The sequence below is a fragment of the Papaver somniferum genome, chromosome 5 (genome assembly GCF_003573695.1).
Source record: "Papaver somniferum cultivar HN1 chromosome 5, ASM357369v1, whole genome shotgun sequence".
NCBI lineage: Eukaryota > Viridiplantae > Streptophyta > Magnoliopsida > Ranunculales > Papaveraceae > Papaver > Papaver somniferum.
Genome location: NC_039362.1, coordinates 18420098 through 18440486, shown reverse-complemented (window position 1 = coordinate 18440486; position 20389 = coordinate 18420098). Strand labels below are relative to the sequence as shown.

At 36.3% G+C, this 20389-nt stretch overlaps 2 protein-coding genes and 1 pseudogene across 2 annotated transcripts in view; 2 read left to right on the top strand and 1 right to left on the bottom strand.

The window, feature by feature from the left end:
- Positions 1-2527: 2527 nt before the first annotated feature.
- Positions 2528-3759, bottom strand: LOC113278812. Its single transcript, XM_026527555.1, has 2 exons — positions 3726-3759; positions 2528-3642 (listed from the first exon to the last, which is right to left on the bottom strand). The coding sequence occupies exons 1-2, from the start codon at positions 3757-3759 to the stop codon at positions 2528-2530; spliced, it is 1149 nt and encodes a 382-aa protein (XP_026383340.1).
- Positions 3760-11973: 8214 nt separating this feature from the next.
- On the top strand, positions 11974-14660 carry LOC113277300 (annotated as a pseudogene).
- Positions 14661-18474: 3814 nt separating this feature from the next.
- Positions 18475-20389, top strand: part of LOC113278811 (DNA topoisomerase 1 alpha-like) — a 3207-nt gene continuing 1292 nt past the window's right edge. The window contains exons 1-4 of the mRNA XM_026527554.1: positions 18475-19371; positions 19473-19553; positions 19659-19970; positions 20074-20378. Coding sequence (XP_026383339.1) covers positions 18475-19371; positions 19473-19553; positions 19659-19970; positions 20074-20378 — 1595 coding nt within the window. The remainder of the gene's footprint in view (positions 19372-19472; positions 19554-19658; positions 19971-20073; positions 20379-20389) is intronic.

Below are 20389 nucleotides of genomic sequence, written 5' to 3'. Positions count from 1 at the left end.
TTGCTGCTAATGTGCAAACAGCTCCCTCACAACCGAGTTTCGGTGCAATAATGGATGAGGTAGATCGTGAGGCAACACAACAAGCAGAAGAGGTTGAAAAGCAAAGTGAAGAGGTTGAAGAGCAAAGTGAAGAGGATGACAATACACAAAGAGTTGCAATACGCGCAGGATTGAAGAAATTGTTTAATTTGGATGCAGTTGAGGAGCAAACTGAAGAGGAAACCGAATCAGAGGAACAATCCGATGGTACAAAAGCATCAGAAAAACCGCAGGTCAGTTCTCTTGTGAAATGGGTGAAGAAGGGAGAAAGGCCGAAGAGAAAGCCGTATAAACTTCGAAGTCGAACACCTACTGCTAAGTATAAAATGGGACAAAGGAAAGGTGGAAAAGGAAAAAAGAAGCAGAAGCAAATTGAAACAATTGACCTCGACACTCTCGACAGTCAAATTGACAACACACCAGCGGAACCCACAAAACTGATGAAGCAAAAAAAAACTAAAGTTGTGGAAAAAATTCAATGACAGCGAAAGAGAAGTCATCGAGCCATTCTTTGAGAATGCAACTGAATGGTATGCAATAACATATTCGAAGTCAAACAACTCAGTTCACATAGTTATTTTTTGGGTTATGCTATCTCTTTTTAATAACATATTCATTTGTTGTTTATTTTGCAGCGAGAAAGCTTACAGTTTTTATTTCTGCAACCAAGATTTCGAGGTAGTCATCAATGGGAAGTTCATACAGTGTCTACTGAATAATCAAAACATTCATGTTGAGATTGTTCATTACTACATCAACTTGCTGAAAGAAAAGATGGATTCGCCGCATAAACCAGATTACAAGAACCACATCATTCTCTCAACAAATGATTATGTAAGTAACAGAAAAATCTTGGTTTGTTTTGTATGTCAACAACAATTGTTGATCCAAATACTATTGTTGATCCAACCTATCTGGATCAACAATGGTTGTTGATCCAACTTATTTGGATCAACAATAGTTGTCAACAAAATAAGTTAGTCTGATTATGAATGAATGTTACAGGTATGTATAGATTGAGGAGTTTAATTGCAAATACGATATGTTGTTCATTTTATGTTGTTCTATGGTTACGATATCACAGTTGCATTTTTTTTTGTTGACAAATGTAGCTTTTGTTTATAATGTAGATGATCCATAAAATTCAAAACTAATACATTTCTTTAAAAATATTGATACAGCCGATATTGGGGATCGCATTATCCACTAAAAATATGGCAAAGGTAGAGAGATGTGGGGTTCCAGAAAAGGTGAGGACCAGTTACACAGGGAATGTTGAAGACACATACCTCATCATACCAATGTGCTTGACGGACAAGGACGGTGTTGGATACCATTGGGTGGTGTTGGCGTTGGTAAAAGGAAAATGGATAGTGTACAACTCTGCAAGGCGAAACGCAGATTACGAATGGCAATATATGGTGATGATAGTACCACTGACTCAGTGGCTGAATGAAATGGTCTACAGAGATCCGGAGACAGGTGGTAATATCGAGACAAGCTTCTCACATTGCACTGCAGCACAAGACGGATGCGACTGTGCACTACACACTTGCATGTACATGAAGAATTTGGTGAAGCGTGGAAACTGTGAACACCTATCTGAAATCGCTAACTTAGATGAGAAGTTGAACAAGAAGCGAGTGAAGATTGCAGCAAGAATCTTGTGAGAATTGGGTTCATGGAAGAAACCGGAACAACTTCCTAATTTATCTATTGACTCTATTCAACAAAAAATCCAATTGTAAGACTCAGTTGAACAAGTAGTTGATCCATTAGATGAAGCATTAGTTGAACCATTAGAGTGAGCTTAATGTCATAGTATGTTCATGGTATGTAAACAAAATCTAACTGTAGTTTTAAAAATACTTATCTTAGTAAGTAAATCTTATTGTAGGTATGATTGAATTATTATGAACCGTTATGAATGAATTATTTGTTACAAGTATTTTTTTTGTCTGATCATTTATGGATGTATTTGTTGTCTGATTATGGATGAATGTTATAGGTATGTATAGATTGAGGAGTTTATTAGCAAATACAGATGGAGCCATGCAATTTTTTTGTTTGTTTTATGTGTCAACAACCACTGTTGATCCAGTTATATTGGTCGGATTATGAATGAATGTTACAGGTATGCAAAGCTTGAGGAGTTTTACTAGAAAATACAGATATAACCATGCAATTTTTTTGTTTGTTTTGTGTCAAAAACCATTGTTGATCCAAAAAAGTTGGATAAACAACCATTGTTGATCCAAATAGGTTGGAACCCAAGAACAATGTTTCTACACAATAGTGTCAACAACCTGTAAAATCAATAAACCTGGAACCTGCCAACTGACATATACTTGAGAAACAAAACAATAGAATTCATAACAACATATAAGAATGTATGTCATTAAATAACAAGTGAAAACCAAAAAAGGAAAAGAAACACCAAACTGGTAAGAAACCTAAAACAAGTTTGTTCATAAACACCACAAGAACTTCAGAACAACATCCTCTTCAAGAAGTTGATAATCCTGGAATGAGTCTCCTTGCGAAATGTTGGTGCACGAGGATCCAAAGGAGCTCTGCGACATGTTCGACGGTTGTGAAAGGTCAACATCCCACACTGGCCACACTTCCTCTTCTTCCGCACCTTTTCACGAGAACCCTTGTACCTAACACCTTTAGGTCTTCCAGCTTGTTCTCGACCACCGGTGGGAGGCAAAATATACCCCTTTTCATTAATTCCAGGTGGCTTCTCAGAGTCAGGAATAGGATAAATGGGTCGAGAGTACAACCTTCTATAGTAGTCAGAAGTATAGTAAGGGCTGATGTAGTTGTACGGTTCATCATTTCCAATCTGCAACATTGCTTTCATTGCATGAGTGAAAGAAAAGCTATTTTTTTGCCACCATTTGCAGGTGCAAGTTCTAGAATCCAAGTCAACAGTATGCTTCACTGTTGTAGATATGATCTCAAATACCTTCTCACTTGCTCTCCGAAACTTGTATGAACGACAGTCGTTTATCCTTTTGTTAAACCTTGCTTGCATACGAGGAGTGAGCCTTGTAGTCCACTTGTTAGACTCCACTAACCTCTTGTAATTCATCTTCATCACTTTATCACGAATAACATCAACAAGCTCAAGTGCTGGAAGTGGCTTATCATGTTTAATGATGTTGTTAAAACTCTCAGCAATATTAGATGTGTTCTCACCCCACCTTTCTCCTAGAAATGCATGAGCATCCCAATTCTCAAATGGAATCTTCATCATCCAAGCAACCACTGAATCCAACTTTAGATTACTCATACTCTTCGCAGCAGCATAAAAATTTTCCTTTGTTAATGCAGTGTAGCACTCTTCGAATAACTTGACTGCAGTTTGTATGCTCTTGCCCTTTGGAACAGGAATATTTCCTTTCATATGGTACAAACAGTAGGAATGGAAAGCCTTTGGGAAGACTACGGGCACATGCTTCAAAAGGCCAATTCCACGATCTGATATGATGGTCAGTGGACGATCTTCACGAATAATACCCTTCAAATTGGTTAAAAACCATTCCCAACTATCACAATTTTCACTTTCAACAATTCCAAATGCAACTGGATAGATCCCTATAAAAACCAAAAAACAAAAATAAGTAACCAGAAACAAAAATAAGTGACCAGTAACAAGTGTCAACAAACAAAGTTGATACATTTCAATTGAATCAACAATGGAAGTTGATCCATTTTAGTTGGATCAACAATCACAGTTGATTCAATAAATTTGTGTAAGCAAACATAATTTTGGATCAACAGTCACAGTTGATCCAATAAATATGTGTAAACAATCACAGTTGATCCAACAGTCATGAATTTCAATGCAAAACCATTTTACTTGGATAAACAGTGAAAGTTGATCCAATAAAATCTGTGCAAGCAATCATAGTTTTGGATAAACAATCACAATTGATCCAATAAGAGGTAGTTAAAAGCAAGTATTTCAATGCAAACCAAAAAAAAAGCAGTCTAAACTAACCTAATCTACATATATTATTACGTCGCACCTCACTTAGAGGCTACGCCCCCTCGTGAGAGTTAAATTCAATATAGAATGTCAGAAACTTAGCTACATTAATTCTCAGGGGCTACGCCCCCTCGTTGATGAATCTTGCTGCAAGGATGATGAAGAAGGTGGAGGAGAAGATGAATTTCAATCTAGGAAGCATAGATTGAACCGGAAAAATTCGAATCAAAATTTCACGAGCAGAGTTCAGCTAGATCTCTCTCTCTCTCGTTCAGTTTTTGATTTCCGTTAATAACTGAATTTTAATTTTGTTATCTAAATATATACAGGGGGTATATTTGGAAGTCCATAATTTGATATTGGGCCCCTGATGGGCTTGTACAAGGAGAGGGATAGAATTATTGTAAAGTCCATCAAAAGTAAGGACAATAGTTCAATTTCCACATCAATCAATGATAATCAACAACCAAAGGTTAGATTAATCTAATTGATGATCTAAACGCAGAACCTGTATTATTTCAATTATAAAGATAAACAATATAATGCAGAAACTGAAATAACACAAACACCAGAAATTTTGTTAACGAGGAAACCGCAGATGCAGAAAAACTCAGGGACCTAGTCCATATTGAATACACACTGTATTAATCCGCTACAGACACTAGCCTACTCCAAGCTAACTTCGGACTGGACTATAGTTGAACCCCAAACAGTCTCCCGCCGATCCAAGGTACAGTTGTACTCCAACGCCTCTTATCCCAGTAGGATACTGCACACTTGATTCCCTTAGCTGATCTCACCCACAACTAAGAGTTGCTACGACCCAAAATCGCAGGCTTTAACAATAAACAAATCTGTCTCACACAGACAAGTCTATCAAAGGATAAATCTGTCTCCCACAGAAAACCCTAAATTTTTTGTTCCGTATTCTGATAATAATCAAGGAGAACAGGAACCAATTGATAATCCGGTCTTATATTCCCGAAGAACAACCTAGGTTAATCAATCACCTCACAAAAATCTTAATCGTATGGTAGAGAAACAAGATGTTGCGGAATCACAAACAATGAGACGAAGATGTTTTTGATTACTTTTTATGTCTTGCCTATCGGAGAAATCAAACAATCTCAAGCCAATCAATATGATTGTACTGTTACGATAGAAAATGCAAGATCAGATCACACAACTACGATAAAAGTAGTATCGGTCTGGCTTCATAATCCTAATGAAGTCTTTAAGTCGTTAACCTGGTTTTAGAAGAAGAAAACCAAAGGTTAAAGGAGAATCGACTCTAGCACGCAAACTAGTATCACACGTAAGGTGTGGGGATTAGTTTTGCACAATACTAGATGTCTCCTTTATATAGTCTTTCAAATCAGGATTTTTCCTTAGTGACAAAGCAATCAATATCCACCGCTAGATGAAAAGTTGATTTAGATTCAAGCTAATATTTCTCAACCGTTAGATCGAAAACTTAGCTTGTTATACACAAATGACTGTACGCTTCTAGGTTTGTTAACCCCACCCAAACGTGTACATTGTTGGTTCAACAATAGTCTACCCAAATAGGTTAACCATATGAGCGTTTCTTACCAACCATGTTCTTCTTCACCATAACTAGTTCAAATGACTCAAATGAACTAGTTAAGAGAATTATTCAATTGCAAGGAAATCTTATATAACTACACAATACACAATTGAAGAAAATATGATTTGATTCACTTGAATCGGTTCATGAACTTTAATAGCCATGGTTTGCAAATGCATTCCTTAGTCTTTTAAGATTAAGTTCAGAAATCATCTTTAGATATATAACCTTCTCAAGTTCGCAGACTAGGTTCGCGGACTTAAGATACCGAATAGAGTTTACAAATTCCGGCAAAAATTCTCGGTATGAGAACTTCACCGGTTCGCGGACTTGTCTCACGCAAGTAGTTTGTCAACTCCGGCACAAATTCTTGGGTTTGAGAACTTCGGCAGTTCGCGGACTTGGCACTTGCCAAACTTACGGTTCTCTTGATCAACAAAGTTCGAAAACTTCGGTTCAAGGAATCCATTGGTTATGTAATCTAAACTCTCATTTCAATCATTGAAACATTCTTAGAAGATGTTATACAGTTGTTACACCATTTCTCGTCAAAGCAATTTTCAAAGTGATTGAAACATTCACGACTTTTGTCACTAGGTAAAGATAAACTTTGTCGAAGCGAAAAGCTTACCAACACATATTTCGAGATATAGATAGACGAGGTATACTTGGCTCGAAATACCAAATGTGTATAATCTAGTCTATATATATAACATACGACTTTTGTCTCAAAGAGTAGGAGATAGAATAGATAGACTTTTGAGTGACAGATAAGTTCAAGTCTCCACATACCTTTTTGTCGAGAAGTTCCACTGGTTCCTTGAGTAGATTTTCTACTTGTATGATGAATCTCCATGAAGTCCTTGAGATCAGCTACACTTACTATCCTAGTCCGAGACTTAGCTATAAAAGACTAGAAATCAAGACTTATAGGTTTGATCACTAACGTTGACAAACATGCTTGAGATAGCAACGCATGCGAGTTTGACCGAGAAGTGCTCTAACAAGTTCATCTAACAGTGAATATCAATTGCTTTGTTACTATGCTATCTTAGCTTTGATTGTAAGCAACCCTGATTTGAAAGATTATATAAGGGAGAACTCTAGCATCTGGGAAACCTAATCCCGATACTCTCGTGTGTCCTAGTTTCAAACTAGAGTCGATTTTACTTTAACCTAGGTTTTTCAAAACCATTATTAGGCTAGCGACTTGAAGACTTCATTTGGGATTCGTGAAGCCAGATCCAACTATTTTCTCTGTAATTGCATATTCTGATCTTACTTTTTCTATCGTATTGAGTTTTATATTCTCTAAGATTTACTCGAGATTTATCTCCAATAGGTAAGATATAAAAAGTAATCACAAACGTTTTTCATCTTAGACTCTTGTGATTCCACAATAACTTCTTCTGTTAATCAGTTAGGTTATTGTGAGGTGACTAATGTTTCTAGGATGCTCTTCGGGAGTATAAGACCAGATTATTAGTTGAGTTTCATGTTCATCTTGATTTATCTAAGGACGGAAAAAAAACAAGAATAAACATATCTGTGGGAACAGATTTTTTTAGAAGTCTTCGAATTTGGGTCGTAGGAACTCTTAGTTGTGGGTGAGATCATCTAAGAGAATCATGTGTGCAGAGTCCTGCTGGTATTCAAGAGGCGTAAGGAACGCGAATGTACCATAATTTATGTGAGACTTGGTTAGGCTCAACTTCATTCCAGTCCGAAGTTAATTTGTAGTATGTTGGAGTCTGTAGCGGCTTAATACCGTGTGGTGTTCAAATCTGGACTAGGTCCCCGGATTTTTCTGCATTTGTGGTTTCCTCGGTAACAAAATTTCCGGTGTCTGTGTTATTTATTTTCCACATTATATTTGTTTATATAATTGAAATATCATAGGTTGTGCGTAGTCCAATCATAGTTGATAAATCCGACCTTGTTTGTTGGAAAGAGCTTGATTGGCTCTCGTACATTGGTCTTTGGTACCATCCAAAGTTATTCTCATATCATTCAGTCTCACAGTTTTCTATCTAGTTTATTTACTGATTATATTGAGAAAGAGATAAATCTCTTTGATATCTTTCTTGATTGCGTCTCACTTTTAAGTTGGTGCTCTAGGAATCATATTGGAGTTTAGTTTATACAGATTGCTGAACGAAATATTGGGTGTGGTTGTTATACCCCGCGTTTTCATATCTGATGATGATACCTTTGATGAATTTAACCAAAAACTCTCTCACATACTTAACTCCACCTACTTGTTAGGAAGAACTTCCGGAGAAAGATTTTGTGTAAAAATTCTCGGGTCTCTACCATCAAGATACGAGTTTAAAAAGCATGTTATCACAGAAGCAAACTAAAAAGGAGAGGGTATCAAGTGCCCTACCAACTTTTTTTTTATGCATGGACAAAACTAATAAAATCACAAGTAGGTCAAAGCAAAAACCCTTGAAGAAGATTGGATATACAATTATTATCTTTCTCTTCAGTAATCAATATGTATGCGAATAGACCAAAGATATATTTACCTGATTGTATAGAAGATTTCTTGGACGATCTTAAAAATAAATATCCAAGGTCAATCTAGTCTTTTCTGAACAAAGAGGGTATGAATTCTAACAAGTACGAAACTTTCAATCTATCTCTCAAGATATAAATTCAACAAAGACAAGTATTGTTTTTGATCTCAAACAACTTAAACTATCTAGATTGATTACGTACTACTTGTGTAATTACTATTATAAATATGAACAATATAATACGGAAAAGGAAAAACAAAAGACACCAGAAATTTTGTTAACAAGCAAAACTGCACCTGAAGAAAAATCATGGGACCTAATCCAAATTTGAACACCATATAGTATTAAATCACTACAGTCACCATCCTACTATTAGACTTCATACTGGAATGTACGTAGTTGATCCCGAATAAACCTTCCAAGCAATTCAGCCGCAGTCGTGTTCCTTACGTCTCTTGAACCTTGTAAAATTCTATGCACTTGATTCAATTAGTTGACGTCCTTTGAAGCCTAAGAGTTTTTTCAACTTCGATGAGGACTTTTGATACATATTTTCCTCTAACATATAAACATATTATTTTCTTTTTGATATGTTTCAATCTATGTTTGGAAATATGTTTATAGTAGACAAATTCCATCAAACCTCACGAATATGAAACACTTACAATCTGCTAGCAGAGAAGCTTGAATTGCTGACCACCTCTCAAGAACAATCCAAACAAATAAAAGAAGAGTTTAGATATCTATCTTGAGGAACAACAAAGTATGGGATGAATAAAACGTTGTGATTTCTATCTATCTCATTCTTGATCTAATATTACTAAAACCGCTAAGACCAATAAGAACAAGATCCAGATACACGAACTATCAGGTAAAAGATAGTTTGATCGTACTTCACGAATCCTTAAGTGAAGTCTTCAAAGTCGTAACCTAGAATACAGTTCTATGAAGAATTTGGGTTATAGAGGACGACTTTATCTTAACAACTATGACATAAATGCTAGCTAGGGATTAAGAAATCTTGTTACAAGAGTCTCATTATTTATACATCGTCAAGGCTCTAGGTAGCTTCGCATTCAAAATATGATAACTTCAGATCCAAGCAAACAATTTCGCAATTTATATGAAATTCTTATTTGGAATTCACGTAAGTGTGTGAAAAATCCCCTTAGACATTACATAGAAGAATATGCATTATGGTCCAGGCTCTGGAATCGTGCATAATGCTAGTCCTTAGCGGCAAGTATGCCTTTGGACTTATAAGAACTTAGTTATGTTCAATAAATCTTTTGACCTTATCTTTTAAAGTCTTTCGATCTGGAGTTCTTTGACTTATAATTTCACGACCTCAGTTGGGTCTTTATAGCTTTGTTATAGTCATGTATGACTTAGGCCACTCTATAATGTTCAACGATCTGAATAAATTTATAAGTCGGGTTGTATTCTAGTCTTTTTTCGATATGTGTTTGGTCCTTCTCTTGACTGTTTGATGATCCGAGTTATGATCGAGTTGTGCCTTTGGTTCCATTATCCTTTGGCATTTTAAATCTTTACAATCGACCTCGATTTTAATCAAGTTTGTAGATCGCATATTTCACTTTGAGACACCCGAGTTTTGCTTAAAGATAATTCAGTTAATTGCTTATATTATATTAATTTTCTCTTATTGTTGTTTAGTTGGTGGGCATTTTTCCTGACCGCTAGTGACGGCAGCTACATCACTTTAGCGAAGATGTAGAGTTATTACTTCGAGGTACCTAGATAGGGTACCATTCTGTGATGTTAGGTACTGGTTCGGAGTTTCTGCTATTAGTCTTATTTTCGGCTGCTCCCTCACCAAGATCTTTTTCTATTTATCTCTTTATAGCGTGTCTTTGGTTTAAATACCAAACGATGCGAGCCAAATGTTGCCTTTTTAGTTGGACAACTTTTCGAGATATAATATTTTGAGAATTATGAAAAATTGATTATTTTCATTTAAAGTATCTGAGAGAGGCTCGTTCTTCATCAAGAATTTTTAGCAAGTATTGAATACTTCTTGAAATGACGAGGGTACCAAGTACACCATAATTTTTTCGATATCAACCTATATGTCTTATGCCATGCGTGTTCTAATATAAACCCAGACTATCAAGAAAATACCAAACCACAAGGTATAATTTCGAAACCGAACCTTAAACTATAGGGATCAACCCAAGTGTAGGATTAACGTACAATCTATTTACTTTTAATTATAACTAAACCATCAATTATAATTGTGAAAAGTAAAAGTAAAGACACAACAAGATTTTGTTAACGAGGAAACCGCAAATGCAGAAAAACGACCTAGTCCAGTTTTGAATACTCTTGGAATCTAGACGTTATAAAAAGAATACGACCAACTTTGTAAATTTGATACCAAGTAAACTACCCCTAGTTACCTAATTCCCTTAGTATCCCTGCGCCTACAACCAATATGGCCAACACACGTAAATCCTAAGATAGAGTTCTTTTCTAGAGTATATGTTTTAATTATTGGTAATTAAAACATATATATTTGAAAATCATAATTAAATGTTTTTCAATATTTCGGTATGGGATCACCTTGAGTATCAAGGAATATCTTTGAACAATTAATGATAAGAGTTATATACATGTCCAAATAATATCGACATCTAGAAGTTTCTCTTAGGAAACCATAATTCCCAATTCACACACTACATGAAGATATGTATGAACTTTGGAAACTCGGTTTTTCTCTTGGGATTGGTTATACCATAACTCACAATTTCAGTTGTGACCAGTTATACCATGCTCCCCAAGATAGGTTGTGACCTGTTACACCATGCTTCGCAAAGTAGCTTGTGATCGGTTACACCTTACTTCCCAAAGTAGCTTGTGATTGGTTACACCTTGCTTCCAATGTAGCTTGTGACCGATTAAACCTTACTTCCCAATATAGCTTGTGATGACTACACCTTGCTTTCCAAATCAGCTTGTGACCGGTTACACCTTGCTACACATTATAGGCTATGAAGGGTTATACTTGATTCTCGACATAAGTCAAGATAGGTTCTACCTTGTCATCTTGTATTGGTCATACAAATGATATTCAATAAAGAACCGGACCAACACACTTGATTTCCCTTTCGATTATGAAACAAGTTCATACACCTACTTACTTAAACCAATATAGTAATACATAGTTTCCTAGGATGAAATCACACTTATATCCTTACACATAATCAAGTTACTAAGTATATAGATTATGTTGATGTTCCATTTAAAAAGTTCAAAAGATAAGCTTTATACTTCATAACATAATTCTTTGATACTTTGATCATATGCTATGACCAAGTCTAATCACTAGAGTATTACATATACAACATCGCACGTTATGTTTTCAATATAAAGCGACTTGAAATATACGTTAAGAATGGAAACAAGATCAATTCAATATTACTAACCTCAAGAGGAAGGATGATGTCTTCGTGCAGTCGTTACTTCTTCACATTTTTCAAGTCTTCAAAGTAATACTTGCATGTTTCAACATTCCTAGACTTTTTAGTCTAACCTAAACGACGTTGGCTCTAGTAAATAATCAAGCGACTCAAGATGAGTTTTGATACTAAAATATGACAACCAAACTTGACATATAAACACTTGGTGGGTTCAACCAAGCTATGATCTAACAATCTCCCCCTTTGTAAATTTTAGTGACAAAACTCTATTACATATGGAGACTAACGAATTACAAAATAACTCATTCTTCGTACGCTTGATTCCAAGTTTCAACATCACAATATCCTGCATATATTCTAGTGTTCATCACTTCGCTTTACGGACCTAGATGCTTTCGAAAACAGAACTTGCCAGACTGTGGCTTGACTCATCACCAAGGAAAAATATTTTATTCCATTCCTACTAGACCTGCTATAAAATGAACCATTTTTCAGATTGGTAAACGATAACATTAACTTTCAATGCTTCCTTCATGTGTGTTCATCAGAAGTTTGAGGCTCCTGATTTGAAAATGTTGTTTCTATGAACTTTCTGACAATTTTTAATGTACTAGATCAGTAAAAATTATGTCTAGCCATGTTTATCTACAAGAGCTTTAAAATGTCATGCCTACCTGTCTTAACAAATTTATCATCTAACGTCATACTAAAAATACAGGTATAGTTGCCAGGCGCCAGCAGATAATAGTATCAGTATCGGAATATCGGGAATCAGTGAAAGCACTACTCACACGCAGGTATGCAAGCTTATTCAGTCTTTTTATTGCTGCACAAAGTTGTTTGATAAAATTCCTGAATGATTCGTTCTTTTCCTTCTTTATGAATTTGATCCATATATACAATCTTTATAGCTAAACATTTGTAATATTTCTAGTTAATTTGTTAATGGTTTTATTTTTGTAGGTTATGAATGACAGTCAAATTAGTACCTCTATGTTTCTTGTTCACTTCCTTTGCCCAAAACTTGTCCAAACTGAGTTTTTCATCGTATGTTTCTTCTTACTCTAATGAGCTCTCACCAGCTAATGAGCTACAGTTCAGGGAATATTTGAAACCGCCTCTTCCATCTCTTCAGACATCAAATGACGCGGACATAGTCGCTAATCTATTAATAGAGCATCATGATCCTTATCATACTAAGGAATCCTCTCTACATCATCTCAATGGTATAATAATTTATACTGAGTTGGTTCAGCAAACTCTAATTAGATTGAAAAATGTACCGAAAATTGCATTGGATTTCTTTGTTTGGGCAAAAGAACAGCCAGGTTACCACCATGACGGGGTTTCTTATGATATGTTGATCGATATCATGGGAAAAGCACGACAATTTGATGTCGCTTGGTAGTTGCTTCTTGAAATGGATCAGCTAGGTGATAAACCGACTTCGAATACTTTCGACATTTTGTTTCGGAGATTAATAGCTGCAGGACTTACAAGGCAAGCCATCCAAGCTTTTGATGACATGGAGAGGTTCACAAAAAGGGAAACTGATAGAGAAGATTTTGTTGACCTTCTTGACACTCTGTGTAAGTATGGATATGCTAAGGTGGCTACAGAGGTCTTCAACGGAAGGAAATTCAAATTTGAACCGGATACACAAATGTATACAGTTATGATTTATGGTTGGTGCAAATTAAATCGACCCGAAGTGGCAGAGAAATTCTTTAGAGAAATGGTAGATCGTGGATTTGAACCGAATGTTGTTACCTATAATGTTCTCTTAAATGGAATTTTCCGTAGAACGGTCTTACACCCAGGAACTCATTTTGAAGGGATCATTCAAAAAGCTGAGAACTTGTTGGATGAAATGCAGAAGAGGGGAATAGAACCAGATGTGACTAGCTACTCTATTGTTCTTCATGTTTACAATCGTGCACATAAACCAGATTTATCGCTTGATAAGCTGAGTTTGATGAAAGAAAAAGGGATTTTCCCAACAGTAGCAACCTATACTTCAGTTATAAAATGTCTTTGTTCATGTGGAAGGCTCGAAGATGCTGAGGAGATCCTTAATGAGATGGTTGCTAATGGAGTAAGTCCATCTCCTACAACTTTTAACTGTTTCTTTAAGGAATTTCAAGGGAGGAAACATGCTGATGATGCCTTGAAATTGTACAAGAAGATGGGAGACTTGTCATGTACGCCGAGTTTGTCCACATATAATATATTAGTTGGAACATTTTCAAGGTTGAACAAGATGGATATAGTTCAGGAGATATGGAATGACATGAAGGAGAGTGGAGCTGGTCCAGATTCGGATTCATATGCGTTGTTGATTCATGGGTTATATGAGAAACGTAGGTGGGAAGAATCTTGTGAGTTTGTCCTGGAGATGATAGAGAATGGATTTCTTCCGCAAAATATCACATTGGAGAAGTTGTACAAAGGTTTAACACAAGCTGATATGTTGACGACTTGGAGAAGATTGGAGAAGAAACTTGAAGCATTTTCACCTAAACCCTTGTAGCCTTCTAGGAGTTGATAAAAGATGGATGACAGTATGACTTGGAAGTTAGAAGCTAAGAACTGTAGGTGGCTCCTTTGTGATGGAAAAGAACAAATTCAGAGGCCTGACTCTTTTGCTTGGTACATCTGTAACTGCTGGATCCTGTGCATAACCATTGTTTAGTGACTTCTCCATGATTGAATCTTCCATGGAATACCGCCTCAGCACCTGTTGAAAACTTGGTTTGGAACAAGCCTTTCAACAGATGGTTTGGTTTGTGTGCATTAGCTTCGCAACTAAGGTCCTTCCTCTACTCTTTCTTCCACTGCCTATGGTTCTTGGTAAGGAGTCTATGGTTTACTTGCGTTTATGACCTGCTCTGCTCTCTCTTCAACCAAGTCATTTAGTTCTATAGGGTGATGCATGGTCTACGACTTGGCTATTGAATGAATCTGATGCAGGTTTAAGATCCTCTGAAATTTGAAAGGCTCATTATGAGGTTTGCACATTCTTAGAACATTAGTTAGTTTGGCTGTTGTTTGTGGTGTAACAAACATTTTTATTATGAATTCTGCAAAATTAAATAAGCGACCTATGGAGTGCTTGATTCGGTTCATATAATACAGAAACACCATTCTCTGCTCAAGCTTTTTTGGGTGCAAACTATAAACTCTGATAGAGACAGAAGGGTAGTATTTCTGACACTTCCCTTGCACTTTGGAGTTATAGGAGTTCCTTGGTTTTGTTCCCGTTGTCAAGTCTCTGAAAAGGAACCCTTAACATCACCAACTTTATTTTTCTTCTACTGGTTCTTCTGATTCAGAAAATTTGTTAACTTCTTGTGGTCATTCAGCTGATCCCTTTAATCCCTCTTCGCCGCCTCCTCCTGTTTTAAATCTAGAAGTTAATGCTAGTCAAAAGGTTTTTAATCAGTATGGGTCTTTCTTAGAAGTTCAATCAAATTTGGAGTCTGTTTCAAATCCTATAGAAGAGAAAATTGTCTCCATAATGAGGGCCGCTGATGAAGGAAAACAGGGGACTCGGGTTCTTTTCATAAGCTTAATCTCTTTTTCACTGCTAAATTTCTTGAATTAGATATTGTTTTAATATTTGTCTGGTTGCCATATCTTTCGTATGTTTCTTACAATTAGTATAATTCTTAGCTGAGCATATACTTAAACATAATCTGGACCCTTGTTCAAATTAGCTTAGAGTTTTGAATTGCATATGTGTTGTAATCCCTGAAATTGATTGTTCATAAAATTTCTTTTAACTTGTGCTGTAAGTTCCAAATTTGATTGCTTATAGATTTTAATTAGACAGTCTAGCTTTGCCTTAGTCTGTTTTTTAGCCTTTTAGGAATTCTGGTTCTCTAAGGTAATTCGGTCTGTTGTTTTTTTTGACAATGAAAATCATTGCTTGGAACACACAAGGGTGTGGTACCAAAAAAACTAGGCAACATATGGATCACCTAATAAAAACTGAAAAATCTGAAATTCTTTTTTTGTATGAAACCAAATCTCAGAGGCATTATCTTAAAAACCTTATGTCTGACTACCCAAATTGGTACTTTGTAGATCCCATTAGTAAAGCAGGTGGACTTGCTTTGGCATGGGTCGACGGCTTTCATTTTGAAATTGTGCACTCAAATATTAACATGTCAAACGTATTGATTAAAACAAATTTCTATGATAAAGAATGGCTCTTAACTGCTTTTTATGGTAACCCTTATAAGCCTTTGAAAATAGGTTCTTGGGAATTCTTAGAAACTATCTCTTCAAGAATAGCTCATTCTGGTATGTCGTGGGAGGTCATAGGCGATTTTAACCAAGTTTTGTGTCCTTCAGAAAAGTTGGGGGGTGTGCCCTTCAATAGTATGGAAGCTGAGCCTTTCGAAAGGCTGCTTCAGCGGGCTGGTTTATCAGATATTTGCTTCCAAAAGGAAATTCTTTCACTTGGAATAACCACAAAATTGGGCTTAAAAAACATTTAGGAAATGATAGACAAAGCCTACGTAAATGATGAATGGATTTCTCATTTCCCTGATTCTGTTCTAACTCATCTGCCTTCTTTTGGCTCAGATCACAGTCCAATTTGTTTAGATCTCTTTCCCTTTGTGGCTCAAAATCAAAACTTTCCTTTTAAATTTTTTGACACCTGGCTTAAAGAACATACATGTATTCAGCTAATCACTAATACTTTGGACCTTTCCCTTCATAACGTTACTGAGGTTGTGCTAAACAACTTAAAAACCTTAGGAGAAAACCTGACATGTTGGCACAAAAATGTTTTCGGAGTTCCTGAAAAGAAAATTAAAAGGCTGCTAAAAAGTATTGACCAAATTCAGTCATCGAGAAGCGACCATAATAAACATTTTCTTCTTTATCAGAAACTTTAAGAGCTAGAAAACCTGTATGAGAGAAATACTAAGCATTTTCACATCAAAACCTTAAAGGGACGAAAACGGAATCAGATTGATTGCATTTTAAATCAAAACAGAGAAATTTTGAAACAAAAAACGCAAATTGCTGAGGAACTGAAAACACATTTTGAAACTCTTTTACTGTCTTCCCTACGGCTCCTGATCAGGAACTTATGAATCTTATTCCGAAAGTCATTTCTGAGCAGGATAACGTAGACTTATTACGTGTCCCAAGTTCTGAAGAAGTTTGGATGGTAGTGAAATCCATGAAATTTAAAAAATCACCAGGGCCAGATGGCTTCCCGGTGAGTTTTTTCAAACATAATTGGTCTTTAGTAGGGAGCCAAGTAGTGGCAATGATTCAAAACGTCTTTCTTTCAAAAACAATCAACCCCAAATTAAATGAAACTTTTCTATTTTTAATTCCCAAAGTAAAACAACCGAAAACACATAGTGATTTCAGATCAATAGGACTCAGCAACACGACTTACAAAATCCTCTCTAAACTTTTAACAAATAGATTGAAAATTCACTTAGAGAAAATGATTTCTCCTTTTCAGTCGGCCTTTTTGTCTTCTAGACAATTTGCAGACAATATAATGGTGGCGCATGAGGTGGTCTATTCAATAAAAAAAATGAAAACAAAAAATGGTGGATTGGGTATTAAAATTGACATGTCTAAGGCATTCGACAGGGTCAATTGGAACTTCTTGCTTCATACTTTATCGGCTTTCAGATTTAGTAATGAATGGTGCAGTCTAATACACCAATGTGTTTCAACTGCCTCCATTGCAGTTCTTTTAAATGGTAAACCTGGAGAATTTTTTACTCCTTCTAGAGGGTCAAGGCAAGGAGATCCACTATCTCCTTACCTTTTCCTAATATGTATGGATGTTTTCTCACGGCTTCTTTCAGCAAAAGAAAAGACAAACACATAACTGGCATTAAAATTTCTAGACATAGTATACATATATCCCATTTACTTTTCGCAGACGACTTTCTGCTGTTCTCAAAGGCTAGTCTTGTTAGCTGTAAAAATCTGTTAAACATGATCAATCAATTTAGTAATGCATCAGGTCAGCTCATAAACTTCTCAAAGTTGGGCATTTTCTTTAGTAAAAAATACATTCTAAACATCAACGAATACTGATCAGACCTATGAAGATCAAGAAAATTAGAATTATTGACTCTTATCTAGGAGCCCCTTTATTTGTGGATAGATCAAAAATTAAGACCTTTGATAAGATAGTTACAAACATGGAACACAAAGCTCTCAGTTGGAACGGTAACACTATGGTTCAAGCAAGCAAAAAAGTTCTCATCAAGTCTGCCTTGTCTAGTTTTCCTATTTATCAAATGGGATGTTTTTCTTTACCTGTAAAAATTACTGACAAAATAGATGTTGTCCAAAGGGACTTTTGGTGGGGTAAACAGAAACATTGTAAAGGTTATTATCCTATTAGCTGGGGTTTCATGTGTGAACCAATCGAAGTGGGAGGATTAGGTTTTAAGGAAGCAAAGAAAATGAATAAGGCAATCATAGCTAAGTTAGCATGGAGAATTGCAATTCAACAGAACACTCTTTTAGGTTCGGTTCTTAAGAGTATCCTGTGTAATCTTTCTCCTATCAATCTAAGTAATATTCAAAAAAAAAAAGATCCCATCAAAGGCTGGTTGTGCCCAGTTGGGTATGACTGAAATCTTAATAAGCTCTCCACCAGGAGCCAGCGGTTCAGGCTAAGGCAGTTGGGGAACCTTGCCGGCACCACCACCACCGGTGGCTGGTACAGGCTTAATAAAAAAACAAAACTGGGGCTCTTAATAAGGAATGTTTTCGAATTCTATAGAAAGTGAAAAGAAAAAGGAAAGTCCGTGTCTATAAAAATAGGGGATATACTAGCTATAGTTCTCTCTGCATGAACATCTCTCCTTTTTTTTTACCATAGCTACGCATAATCCAATGACTAGTTTCAAAGCCATGCACGATTATGATGATGATAATGATGGACCTATAATGAGAAGGAAAACAACAACATCATCTAATGTCGACAGCAAGCATGAATATGATTCAAAGATGATGACAACAACAACATCTGACAGCGGCATGGTGGTGTCCCCGTCTGTACTGCCATCGGGGTCTAATAAATCAAAGCAATCGCAGGTTGGAGGAGATTCCAGATTTCCTTATACTGTGGAAGAAAATTCCAAATTGATGGACGAAGATAAAATGAATTTGACGTCATTGTTCCAGTTGCCGTCGTCTAGTGACAGTATTAAGCAAGTCTCTGAAACAGCAAACACAGATGACCAAGATGATGAAGAGGACAACCTTACGCTCATCGAGAGAAAGGAAAAACTTGAAGAGGACAACCTTACGCTCGCCGAGAGAAAGGAAAAACTTGAAGCTGCTTCTGCATTGGATAGGATATCCAAAACTAAAATAGCAGCAAAAAAGGTGACTTCTTCTTCACTCAAGTGTGCATCAAAGAAAATAATAAAGAGCAGGTCTAAGTCGACGAATTTACACCTCAATTCTGGTGCCGGAAAGAAATGGACTACTTTTGCACACAACGGTATTGTATTACCACCTCCATACAAGCCGCACGGAGTGAAGATGCTCTACAATGGAGAACAGGTTGAATTGACTCCCGAACAGGAGGAGGTTGCGACCATGTTTGCAGTCATGAAAGACACGGAGTTTGCTGCGAAACCAAAGTTTATAGAAAACTTCATGAATGATTGGAGAGTCATACTTGGGAAAGAACACGTTATCAAAAAATTCCATCTGTGTGATTTCACTCCAATCTACGATTGGCATCAGAATGAGAAAGACAAGAAAAAACAGTTGAGCGCACTAGTAAGTTTGTAGATTACATCACAGTTGAGTTTTAGTATTTCCGGCATGCATCTAATTGTTGATTCCTGAACAATATATCTGACGAATATGATGACATGCAGGAAAGAAAAGCCTTGAAAGAAGAAAAGCTGAAGGAGGATGAGAGGTACATGTGGGCTTTTGTCGATGGCAAAAAAGAGAAGGTATGTCTATGCGGATTTCACTAGTAGTAGATTCCCAGTAAATTGTTTTTCATGTCTTTGTTTATGCATTTCTGTGGGTTTTATTTGACATAATAATTATGACAGGTTGGAAATTTTAGAGTCGAACCACCAGGGCTTTTCCGCGGCCGTGGGGAGCATCCTAAGATGGGAAAGCTGAAACGTAGAATTCGTCCAGACGAGATTACAATAAATATAGGAAAAGGTGAACCTGTTCCAGAATGTCCAATCCCTAATGAAAGGTGGAAAGAAGTGAAGCATGACAATACTGTTACCTGGTTAGCATTTTGGAAAAATCCAATTGATCCGAAAGCATTCAAGTACGTCTTTTTAGACGATACTAGCTCATGGAAAGGCCAAAGTGACAAGGACAAATATGAGAAAGCAAGGCTACTCAAGGTAATAAATCGAACACCAGTAGCTAGTTTACAGCTTGTCATGTTTTATCTTGAAGTCTGGAGCAATACTAATTGCTATGTTTCTTCATATATGTCGGTTGCAGGACTACATACTCGATATAAGAGCAAATTATAGAAAGGACTTTAGGAACAAAGATCTAATGAAGCAACAAATTTCCGTGGCTGCTTACCTTATTGATATGTTGGCCCTCAGGGCCGGGAACGAGAAGGATGACGATGAAGCTGACACAGTTGGTTGTTGTACATTGAAAGTTGAGAATGTCAGCTTAGTGCCTCAGACAAACAAGTTAGAGATCAACTTCCTTGGAAAAGATTCGATTAAATATGAAAACACTGTTGAAGTCGACCCTCTTGTTTATAAAGCAATTGGAGAGTTTAAAAAGGGTAAGCATTTCTTTT

Bases quoted from the DNA above. Each gene is read 5' to 3' on its own strand.
- LOC113278812 (XM_026527555.1), bottom strand. From the start codon at position 3,759: ATGGATCAACTTCCATTGTTGATTCAATTGAAAT. The intron at 3,643-3,725 runs GTATCAACTTTG...TGGTTTTTATAG, and splicing joins ATTGTTGATTCAATTGAAAT to GGATCTATCCAGTTGCATTT.